This window comes from Periplaneta americana, chromosome 5, assembly GCF_040183065.1.
Source record: "Periplaneta americana isolate PAMFEO1 chromosome 5, P.americana_PAMFEO1_priV1, whole genome shotgun sequence".
In the NCBI taxonomy this organism is placed as follows: Eukaryota; Metazoa; Arthropoda; class Insecta; order Blattodea; family Blattidae; genus Periplaneta; species Periplaneta americana.
The window spans coordinates 184,048,525-184,061,337 of NC_091121.1; the positions used below are offsets into that span (position 1 = coordinate 184,048,525).

Sequence of the window (12,813 nt, forward strand, 5' to 3'; positions counted from 1 at the left end):
GGGAAATATCAGACCTCGAGTGACATTTATTAGGACTGTTTCGTGAATAAAATAAAAATGTAAATAATATATCCCTAAAATTCTCTCACAAAATGTTAATAATTGTATATTTATGAATACTTAACCTATTCAGACATTGTGAAGTTGAAAGAGATGCATATCGATTACTGCAATAAAGAAATTCGATATAATTATTCAGTAATGCCAATTGCGAAAAGCGAAATACAGGTTTAACAATGTTAATTACAGGTACTGCGCTTTTCTCTTGTTATTATAACAGAAATATGTTTTCATTATCTGCTGAAATCATAATTTAATTTAAACATTTTATAGTATAACTACAAATAACCTGATTAATACATTAATTAAATGAACAATTGTTATGAAGGAGTGTCATTTTCTTTAGATACAATGGACATAGAATTAGAAGATGAAGATGTAGATGTGGAAGTAGGATTTCGCAATTTACTTAGTACAATGGATTCATGCTCATCGATTTACTTGGAAACAGTTGATGACACTGACTAAACAAAAGAACGACCATGCGATAAATTGATAGTAATAAATTGAGCCCAGTCACATGGAAGTTCCAAATCTCAAGTTATCGTTCTTTCTTTCAGAGTCCTGGTAATGGGAGATGGTCAGATATTGGAGTTTGACTGTCCAGATACATTGCTACAGGATAAGGAGTCACACTTCTATAAACTGGCACATCAAGAATTCCAGTAGCAGCTGGTGGCAGGTAATTCACGTAATTGTGTTTGAAGTTCCCAACCAATTATTTGTACTATAATGAGGAATGCATTTATTTATATAAAAAGAAAAAATGTTTTTTGTGAAATGTAAACAAATTTTTTTGGTGAATTGCATCATACATAGTTACATATACGTGATTGGAGAGAGAGGCACAACAACTTTATCCATTAGCGACTACAAAAGAAGTAACCTTGACCAGACTTTGCTTGCTAAGAGCAATGGTAAATAATGGCCGTAAATAATTGTAGATTTTCTTTTATTTATCTTTTAATGGTATTTACAATTTGATCACCCTGTATTTAACATAACGGATTAAAAAATGCTGTTCCAGGTCTCAGCAGTTTTGGAAATATTGATCGAAATTTAAAACATTATATTATTGTCGTTATTTTAAAAAACTGAAAATGATATATATATATATTTGCAATTTGAACTTCTTTGAATTTTTATATGGTAACTGACATACAACCATGTCCTGCAGCACCTTTTCATTGCCAAATGTAATACTTTCTTTCCTTTGTTTATTTCAACATTGCAGGCTCTGCAACTTCACGAAATGAAATAGTATGTTATATTAATGTAGCAAGAAATTAAAAGACTAAAATTACTGTCTGTATATTGAATGGTCTAAAAACGCACATTTTTTTTAGAAACTCACTCTGCATAATATCATTGTTCAGGAAACTTCCAGTAATAATTTCAAACAGTATAGAGTTCACAGTTACTAATAATTACCCATTGTTTTCAAAAAATATTGACAATAAAATGAGACTTGTGTGAATGTGACTATATTTCTGGATTTATTACACGTTATGCACTATAAATGGTACTATTTTTTTTTTTGTTTGTATTTATATTTCGTCACTTTAAAATTTACAACAAAAATAAATAAATAAAATTTGATACATTTGTGTTCTTAACGTAATTTTAACTTGATAAACATTCTTATAGTTGATATGATGTAAAAGTGATTCTTCTGACGTTGTTTATCATATTTTTATTGATCTCTGACGTGACATTAGTGGCATATCATTTCAATATGATCACATAATATATTAGTACCTACTGTGGAAGTTAATGTTATGTTTTTACATAGACAATAAGCAACACTATAATATTGTATTACCAGTCAGAATTACTTGCCATTAAGAATTTGCACTGTAATTAATTATATCTTGTAAATAATAAAACAAATTTACTTACCAGAGAGTGAATTTTATGGACATCGAATTTATGTATGCTTACTCATGTAAGATTATGGATGTTAACACAGAACAAGACTGGATTAAACAGAAAAAATCTGTGATCTGTTTTTTATTTTTGTTTGTTGGACTTACAACTGTGAATGAGAATATTGAATAAATTTATTCTTCAATAAAAGTTTCAATACAGTACCACTCCACTTTCCCTCTCTGACTTCTGATATCTTTTTCTCTCCTTTTCTCCCCTCTCTTTTTTTCTCCCTCCCTCTCCCCTCCATCCCTCTCTTACTTTCCCCTCTTTCTCTCTCTTGTTTAGGATGTGTTTACATTGATTGAGCTGGTCTACACAAAGGAAACAACACTTCTGATATTGAAAATTTAACCAGTAAATCAATAAGAGCTCAGAATTTATGAAGACAGTATTTTAGTCCTCTTATTTTAAGGCAGTATGATGCAGGGAGCAGTCCCCGAATTTTTCTTTCTGTCCCTGGACAAAATTCGTCCTTGGAATATCCCTGAATTTAATAATTTTTTCCAGATATCCCCGAATTTTCATTGTTAATTACATAGATTGGATAAAAAGTAATGGCAACACTGCTGTCATGTGACGATGGTGCGTTCGAGAATTGCCAGCTGTGTGGACATGAACAAGGACTGTTAGATGAGTTAGTGCAGCCAGCGGCGACAGTACTCTGTCAATCTACTGCAGTGTGTAGAAAGTTGACTTTCATAGGGATAGTGCGAGCACCCTAAGACCACGTTTACAAAACTAGAGCAACGTTCCTGGATCAAAATTGAAGTGACACGAGGTCGTAGTGCACAAGAATGTTTTCAGGGACTGCATGAAGCATATGCCAGTGCAGCGTTGCCATATCGCACAGGGGCACGATGGGTTAAAGCGTTTCGGGAAGGCAGGGATGTGAAAGTGATGTTCATTGTGGCATATGACATTGACGGGGTAGTACTGCACCACGCTGTACCTCCAAGGCAGACGGAAAATGCGGACTACTGGAACATCTACCGTACTCACCCGATATGATCCATGCGATTACGATCTTTTCACCAAAGTGAAAGAACCACTGCGAGGGACCCGGTACAATACCAGGGATGAACTTATCCGTGCTTTAGGGTGGTCAATACGGAACATCAACAAAGATGGACGCGCTGATGGTGTACGACGCCTTCCAAACATTTGGCAAAAGGTAATAAATAAGGGGGGCGACTATATAGAAGGTACGTAAATGTTGTACCCCTGTGAATAAAGCCATGTCAGAAAAATCGAACTGTTGCCATTACTTTTTATCCAACCTTAGTATTATTAATATGGTTTAATGATCCTTGCATATCTTCTGTTGTTTTCGAAGCTAAAAAAAACTGAACTCCAAGAAGAAGATAAATTCATTCCAGCATCAATTAAGCATTTAGGGATATTTAGAAGTAGTGGCTCTTATTTCACAACAGAATTCTCAGTGTCTTTGATGAATTTCATGAACATGCAGTTGAATATCCCAGTGCCTGTGTTATTCATTCACAAGATAAGATATCTATAAAATGTACTTACATTGCTGTAGATGGACTTGACCTGGATGAAGATAATTTATTTGATGAAATTTCTTGCTTGAGGAGAGATATGTGACTTCATAGAAAATGGCAAAGTGGAATGAAGAAAATGCTACTCTTTGTTCAAAATGATGTGGAATTTTTAAATTTTTATCTAAGGAAATTATTCTCTGTGCTCTATTCCAAAAGTTGATTGAATTATCTCTTTGTCCTGGAAGTAATGCTTCAGTGGAGAGACTTCATCAGTGAACATGATGTGGACATTCCAAAAGTCCAGAAACTGTTTGTGCCATGCTTGCTATCTTAACCAACTTCACCATCAACTGTCAGGAATTTGCTGCAAAATTGGGATCTAGAAAAGACCTGCTTAAAAAACTCACTCTTCTGGAAAAAAAAAAACAATACAGTCTTTAAATAGATTACATACCAATATTTTAATTCTTTAAATTGTGTAAGAACAGTATAAGTGAATGGCAATCTCAAGAGAAATGGTAAAAGTATTTTTTATATGTCGATATTTTTATGTTCCTGGAAATTGCGAAGAAAATCTGGTAACCAGAGCGCTGCATTGGAGTTAAATCGCTCGCTTGAACTCGGTCGAGTGTCGCATCCTCGAATGAGATACGATCGGTCGTGATACGCTCGTAATAAATAGAAGCACAGTACAAGGTCATCTCACCGACATGTCTTATCTTGTATGGAAGGCGACAGATAAGATACACATATGTTTTGCTCACATGGTAAAAATAAGGCTTTATTTTCTGCGTTTATGACAAATGTTCAATGGAACGTACCAAAACAGGAACATGAAGGTCTAAATAAAATAGTATGAAAAACTTCGATATACAGTTATTATTGCTAATTAATAATTATTCAATATTTGATTTACCACATATATAATATGATAGGTCCATACATAATGTTCCGCCTATATACTGCGACAATGTAGAAACGTTTTACAAAATATTATTGATATAGCAGTAGATTAATAACAATATTAGTACAGAGATAACGTCACAGAAAATATAATAAAACGAATAATCATGCTGCGTAACTGTTACAGACGCAAAGATTGATACACTAATTATGATTATGATTATTATTATTATTATTATTATTATTATTATTATTATTATTACTAGAAAACTTGATACGGTTCTTGCATTATCGTGATTGTGTTCTCCGTTTATAATAATTACATTTACATCCAATAACAGCTATCAGATGTGGCAAAAACAAAATCACTCCTGTGTGGGAAAAAAAAAACATTTACCTACAACATTTATATTACATTTTAAAGCAAGTTTTGTAGTTGTACTATGGAGAGGTTAGTTAAGTACTGCAAAGTTTTGAAATGATAAACATCTATGATGTTACTACACAGTTCATCACTGTAACAAGAACGAATGTCTAATGCTCGGCTCATACCGTTCGAGGATTTATCGCTCGTGACAATTTTACCCATCATGCATGTGCGCTACCTATCGGATTATGCTATGAACTACTTGGCGCTCGAGCGAAAACGTCCAATGCAGACCTCTGCTGGTAACCTTAGGATAAAACAGCATAGGTTTGTCGACCCTGTGAATAAATTTCGATATTTGAGTGTCTCATAATGCGATGATTTTCACTACCAGTATATGGAAATAACGAATGTATAATAATCCTTTATTTATAAATTGCAAAAGAGTCAAACAAGACCTTTTAACTTAAAATTGTCATGATGTGAACAAATTAAAAAACTCTGAAAGAATGCAGACTTTAAACATAATTTTTTTTTCTAAATAATTGGCTGGATCGAAGTAGAGCTTGCACAGAAATGGTGTCCATACTTGTAGTTCTTTACGTATTACCTGTTTTCTTTACTTTAAACTTAAAGGCAATAAGTAATTTTGTATTTTATTTAGTATCTATTGCTACATAAAATACAAAATAAATACATATTATTGACATAGTGCATACTCATTTGAGCAAGTTCGTGTTGAGGGGGGGGATCCTATAAATAACTATTTTGTACTAAATGTAACATACCAAAGATTCAATAAAATACAAAACCAATAAAATTATTACAAAACAGGGATAATTACGAAGACAAAAATAGAGAATCAAGTCAAGAACAGAATATAAGTTGGAATGAATAAATAGTATATTGAAATTAATGAAAAGAAAAGGGACATGAATACTAAATAATTTGCTTAATTTTTTGTTAAATCTATTAAAATCAGAATAATCTAGGCCAGGATTTATTATCAAAATAGAGTTGTATAAGGTTAAAAAGAATTCAAATACCGGTACCAACGAAGCTACAGAAATAAGATTTCATAATTTAAATTAAAATAGTAGTTTTATTAGTCTAAAATAAAGAACTTATCTAAACCACAACTGTCATTCGTTCTTCCTCTTATTTAGCTTTTTACTCATTTTGTGAAAGAAAGTATTCCAAATTAAGGAAAAATGCTTCACTGGCAATTATTTCTTATAGTGTGGTATCGAACACCTTGAACAAAATACACATGCATTGAACTTTCTTGATTTTCTCACATTTTAAATGAATGTCCAGGTTAGTTCTCTGAGCTTAATATCTTGAAAAGTCAAACTGACATTCTTTACATTCCATCAGCCACATCATTTTTCTTTTTTGGACACCTACATGGAAACTGCTGTTTTTCATAACACATTATTGGTTAGAAAGTTTTCTTTGCTGTACACGTACGGCAAAAACATTGTTACGATTCACTTTTCCATATGAATACCGCAAAATTGTCATAGTAATATAAACAACTATGACAAAACATTATGAAAACTATCACGTCACAATATGAACATATTGCCAACTATCATCATCATCATCAACAGGGATTAGGCCTTTCGACCAGTTCCGTCCTCTCAAAGAAATTGATCTCTCCATCTCTTCGTAGCCCTTCCTCTGTCTCTCTTGCCTTTGGGTTTGTACTCTAGAATCTTTTTAGGAATGCGATATTCTGGCATTCTTCGTACGTGTTCATAATATTTTTCTTGGTATTCTTTTATTTTATTATTTAAGTTGAATATGTTCGGTTCGTCTCATCATTTCATTGTATTGTCTGTCTGTTCTTCTGTATCCAGCTACCAATCTCAAAAATCTCATTTCTGATACTTCTATTTTGTGTTTTTGGTTTTCTGTTAGGGTCCAGCATTCTGAGCCATACAAGAGAGATGGGACTGCCAAGACTTTGTAAAACTTCAAAATGGTTTCTTTCCTTGTTTTGTTTAATAGGGTTCTTTTAATCGTTCCACATATTTGATTAACATTTTGTAATGTTCTTTGTTGATCTAATTCTCTTGTGTTTGCAATTTCACAGCCCAGGTATTTAAACTCTCTTACTTGTTCTACTATATTGTCGTTAATTAAAATTTTACATCGTACCTGTGTTTTCCCTTGGAAAGCTAAAATTTTTGTTTTTGTCGGAGATATTGTTAAATTATAGTTTGAGGCTGTGATTTGTAATTCATATATTAGTTTCTGAAGACCATCCTCTGAAGCAGCTATTACTAATTGATCATCTGCAAATAAAAGGTTGTTAAAACTGTTTTGTACAATTTCTTTGTTGAACTATGAACACAGAAATTGTAGTCAAAGCCTCCTAGTCTGTTAAAAATGCCAACAGATAATCTTCCTCCTCTCCCACTGTTATTTATACTCGCTTTAACATCTCTGATCATATAGTGAGTTAATCTTTGGTTGAAATCCGAAGGCCTGTGTACTATTGTTGAGTCTGGTTCTATTGTTGTGAACTAGATTGCGACTATATATGTATTACTGATTTGTTATGAATATGATTTCGGTGAAGAATGAGGCCGATGATATTCAGGGATGTTGTGGCCCGAATTTCCTGGCATTTGCCTTACGGTTGAGGAAAAACCCTGAAAAAACCTCAACCAGGAAATTCAACCTGACCGGGAATCGAACCCGGGCCCCCTGCATAAGAGACCAGCATGGTGACCTCTACACCACAGAAGTGGTCTAGATAATCTTATTTAGGTTTACTTATAGAAACAGAAATAATATACAAACAATTTCATAGCCACAGCTTAACACATCATATAAACAGACATACCTTTTGATTGAAAAACACAAGAATTACGTGTTTCGTTATTCATTACACACTGTTACATCTCGTCTATTCTTAAAAAAAAAATCAAATTCCTTCATGTATCATTCTTTAGATTTTCTAGATATTAATTTACATAAAGCTTCCTCAGATTCTCTGTCTTAATATCAGAACAAAATATATTCTTTGATGAAGCCATTTTGAGTTTTTGCATGGTTCAGAATACACAAGCCCTCACTATAGCTACACAACAATCATGATGTTATAACTAGACCTACTATAATACAGACATTGTAGTATTAGTAGGCCGTGACTCCTAGCCTACAAAAATCTCAATAGTCTGTAATTTATAAATTCACATAGAATTTCCATGTAGTTGTGCCGAAAAATATTGTACGTAACTAGTACGAAAGTATCTTTTGCGTACTCCTTTCGAAATCCCGTACACAAAAGTATCACTTTCTGTTCTAGTTATGCAAATAATTATTTTCGAAAAAGTTTATGTATTCATTGCAGTCAATAAAGCGATATAAAATTATCTATAAAAATTATTTAGCTACAAAATATATTATTGTGTTATTGTAACTGCAGCCTTTATTTCATAATCGGAAAATTAAATAACTATGTAATATGTCGAGTTATTTTTGGCAGATTTACTTCAGTTAATATAATTTTGGAAAGAAATCTCGTTACCACATTTTATATTCTTGTGCTGTCATGGATAGGTTTATTGCAAATTACCTAAAATCAGTTAATAAAATATGTTGTTGTTTTCTAATGCCAGGCGTTTGACAATAAAGTCATTTGACCTCTCGCACTCCAATATTTTTCAAAGATATTATCATGATCAGCCACTGAAGCACAGATTTTGAGGTGTTCCGAATCCATTTCTTGGTTTGAGTTGCACAATGGGCAGTTAGGGGACTGATATATTCCAATTCTATGCAGGTGTTTGGCCAAACAATCATGGCCTGTTGCCAATCTAAATGCAGCTACAGACGATTTTCGTGGTAAATCGGGAATTAACTGTGGATTATTATGCAGAGAGTTCCATTTTTTCCCTTGAGATTGTATTATCAAATTTTGTTTGTTGAAGTCTAAGTATGTAGATTTAATAAATCTCTTCACAGAGTAATACATAGATTTAGTAACAGATCTGTAAGTAGCAGTGCTGCCCTTCTTTGCTAAAGCATCCGCATTCTCGTTTCCCAGGATTCCAGAATGGGATGGTATCCATTGGAATACATTTCTTTTATTGAGTGATATTAATTGAGAGAGCAATTAATATAATATATCATTCCGTCTTAATGAGTAGACTCACTTTTGTTCTTATAATTGTCACAAAATAACGATAAAATAAAATATCTACAGAATGTATTTTAGGATTAGGTACTGTGAATAGATTCACTGAGTTAATATATTTGTCAGTAAGTGGAAAATCAAGTAACTGCAGAATGTATCTTACATTTTAGTACATACATTTTTTTCGATTAGTTTGGAACATAATATTGTATAATATATGATAGGAATAGATTTTTGTATTGTGTTTTACTGGAATACACAAGTTTTTGATAATGCTGTTCTTTTTAATTCATCTTGTTCTGTGTTTTATATTTAATTTCCTTATATTTGCATTCTGTAATCTGAGAAAGAAGCTGCTGCTTGTATTACTCTTGGTACTGTGATATTGAATTTTCTTTGTATTTATCTTTATAAATAGATGCATGCTTTAATAAGAGCATGTAGAAGATGGAGTGATTTAAAGGTAGAAGATTTCATACAAGACATAGATAAACCGTGACAATAAAGGATTTTATTGAAAGGTAAATTACCGGTATTGTGTATTTATATATTTTAAGAATGACTGTTATGCGCTGTATCTTCTATGAACATTTTTTTTTTGGTTGTGTTTCTACAAAGGATGTTACCTGAAAAACAGTTTTATGGTAATGCTAAATTTAAAATATCTGTAGTTTTATGGTAGTTCTGTGATGGTGTGTGCTAATTCTTGGACTTTTAAAGTTGTGATAACAGCTCCTATCTGCTGTGTAATTAGGTTGTATTTTATATTTTGTATTGTATTATGAGGTGTTTTGGAACTTGGGAAATTTATGAAGTGTCCTTTTTTATTATTGTAACTAATATTTTACAATTTGTGAATTATACAGTGTAATCCAATTTACGCTATGAACATTAATATTTATGTAGAGCAATACAGTAGAATTCCTTGTATCCGGCAACTGTGAGACAAAGCCAATGCTGGATAACTGATTTTGCCAGATAATTGAAAAATATGTTTATAGATTATGTAAAGACATGCTATATTGCACAAACATTTTTTTCCTTGTTGAAATATAATAATTTTCATAAAGATATTTAAAAGTAAAGTTTTAATGTACAATCATCAGTTCATAATTATTGTAATACAGTAATAAATAATAGCTTAAAAATACTAAAAGTTTTTGTAACCTTATGACAATTTTAAATGGCGGCCATGTGACATGAAGTGCAGTGTAGCCAACGTCGCAACTTTGAAGTAGTGCTCAATGATTGAGGGTAAGAACATTTCGCTTGCATTTCATGGAATCCATGGTGCAACAGCAGTGCTTAGTGGTAATAGCCATGATACTATCACTCGAACGAAACTTTTATGTGCTGTAGGAACAGAGAATTTCACACTTTCCTATTTAGACTCATCCAACACCCCTTCGAAATGGGCGAGTTCAAGTGGTAAATTTAAAGATTTGTCTCTGCACATTTTTGCAAGGCCCAAGTGACATCTTACCGATGGTACCCGATCTACTCCAAGGACATACCGGAGTTTTCTGTCTATGTTTTCATGCGTGAACAATGTAAGGAGTAAATACAATATGCAGCATGTGCGATCCACGAAAACCATTCACGTCTTTGGTTGACTCTTCCCTTTCGAATGAATGACTAACTACTTTTTTTTTGGCCTAACCAAAATTGCTGTTGTTTTGGTATTGCCGGTTATTTGGGTGCCGGATACGAGGGATTTTACTGTATATTAAAATGTTCTGTAGACCTATTGGCACTTGAATGAACTCACAAAATGACACCACGTAATTAAAATGACACAGTAAATGACAAAACAGAAAAATGCAATGTTTTTTTAATTCAACATACAGTTTTTAATGTTAACTGTTAATAGAGGGTTGGATTGTGTTGGCAGGGTTTGTTTAAATTCTGAACCATACAACTGTAGATACAGTTCCACAATAGTCTAGGGGGCTAGAGTGCTGGATTTATAATTCTGTGGACCAGGATTCCATCCCTGGATCACCCCGATTTATAACTTATGTTGGGCAAGCGCATGGTCCAAGTAACACAGGGGTTTTTTTTCTCCATGAGCTCCGGTTCCTCTATGACATCCCAACAAATCGTCATCATCTCATCTCATCTAAAAATCTTTAACAAAAATGTAAAGTCTGTACTTCTTTATGCATGTGAAACTTGAGCGTTACCACTAATATCATCAACTCTTTACAATGAAGTGAAGAGAAATGTTGATATGGAGAAAAATGGAGCGTGTGAAATGGACAGACAGAATAAGAAATGAAGCTGTGTTGGAAAGAGTGGGTGAAGAAAGAATGATGCTGAAACTGATCAGGAAGAGAAAAAGGAATTGGTTGGGTCACTGGCTGAGAAGAAACTGCCTACTGAAGGATGCACTGGAAGGAATGGTGAACGGGAAAAGAGTTTGGGCAGAAGAAGATATCAGATGATAGACGACATTAAGATATATGGATCATATACGGAGATAAAGAGCAAGGAAGTCATATATGGAAGAGTTTTCAGCATACTGAGAGTCAAGATAATATGACAGGTGTCAGCAGTTTTAAGAGATTAAAAAAAGTTAACTGAAAAATTGAAGTCCACAAAATAACATTTAAAAACTTATTTCTATTTTATTACCATGCCCAGTAAATTCGTTCATTGTGAGAGTGATTTAAAAACAAATGGATTTATATGAAGTTAAAAAAAAAATTATTGTTAGTCAAAATTTATGGCTATCATAAAGTTAGCATCTCCATCTAATGTGCTGATATCAGGTGACATCCATAATTATTAGTATTAGAGTCAAATTTTTTTGTGTTTCACTTTTTTATAATTTTCTGTAATGCTATATTTTCTGATGAACTATATAAGCAATATTTCCATGGAGAGAAATGGCCCACTCTTATACCTTTTTAACTCTTATGTTGTACATCAGAAAATATAGTGTTGAATAGTATTGCCAGTGTTAGAATGTCGATATATTATTTACTTGCAAAGTCAATTTTGATCTGACATAACCTGTGATTACAAATTTTTGCTTGTATTATTAAATGAAGTGTTAACTCTGTTGTGTACATATTTTCCAGTGACAGATAACTCAGTTATTTGATAAAATATTATTAATTGTCTGTTTTAATTCTATAATTCAGGTTCATTCATAATTCGATGTGTTATGTGATTTTTATCAAAGTGTTTATGAATGTGAAATAAACATTGCATTTACATTTTTTATGATATTTTTATTACAGTATCCATACTTTTATTATTTCTTGTAACTTCTATTCTTAATATACGGTACATGTTTAGCAGTTGAGCATTTTGCCACCAGTTGGCTTTCATCTTTTCGACAAGTATGCTTTCATTCACCGGTTACAGAAATAATTTATTGTTCTAATGCAAATGAAAAAGTGAAAATTTAACATATTAATTTACTAAAAATAATATTCATGAAATTATTTACTAAACAAAAGAGTAATTAAGGAGATGCCGAATTTGCTTGCCTTCGTTTTCCAAATATTTTTGGTAACTCATAAAAAAATTATATAACTGTGAAGGTGACACAAAGTCTCGTGCAGAAACTAGAAGATCCAGTCATAAATCGACTCCTACATAAAGGATCTGTAGTTCTTACACATCGATAATTTTGATTGATTTTTATCTTTAATAATTTCACAGCCAAAAGAAAGATGTTAATTCAGTTTTGTATGAATATTCTCTATGTGATGAGTGATGACCATTGTCATCCAAACATTCTTTACTGAGACTTCTTGTCTTGAACACTTTTCTTAAGAAATTTATGCACCAGTTTATGCGTAACTGTGCGAACTTTGTCATCAGAGAATATTTCTTGAAATAATCTCCGGACTTGAATATTATTGAATTATTGAAATCTGCTTCACAGGGAG

At 32.5% G+C, this 12,813-nt stretch overlaps 1 protein-coding gene across 1 annotated transcript in view; it reads left to right on the top strand.

Moving 5' to 3' along the window:
- LOC138700314 (ATP-binding cassette sub-family C member 10) overlaps window positions 1–12,137 on the top strand; it is a 56,119-nt gene extending 43,982 nt beyond the window's left edge. Inside the window, exon 25 of the mRNA XM_069826858.1 lies at window positions 621–12,137. Within this exon, the coding sequence (XP_069682959.1) occupies window positions 621–729 (109 nt within the window). The 3' untranslated portion in view covers window positions 730–12,137. The remainder of the gene's footprint in view (window positions 1–620) is intronic.
- The last annotated feature ends 676 nt before the right edge of the window (window positions 12,138–12,813 follow it).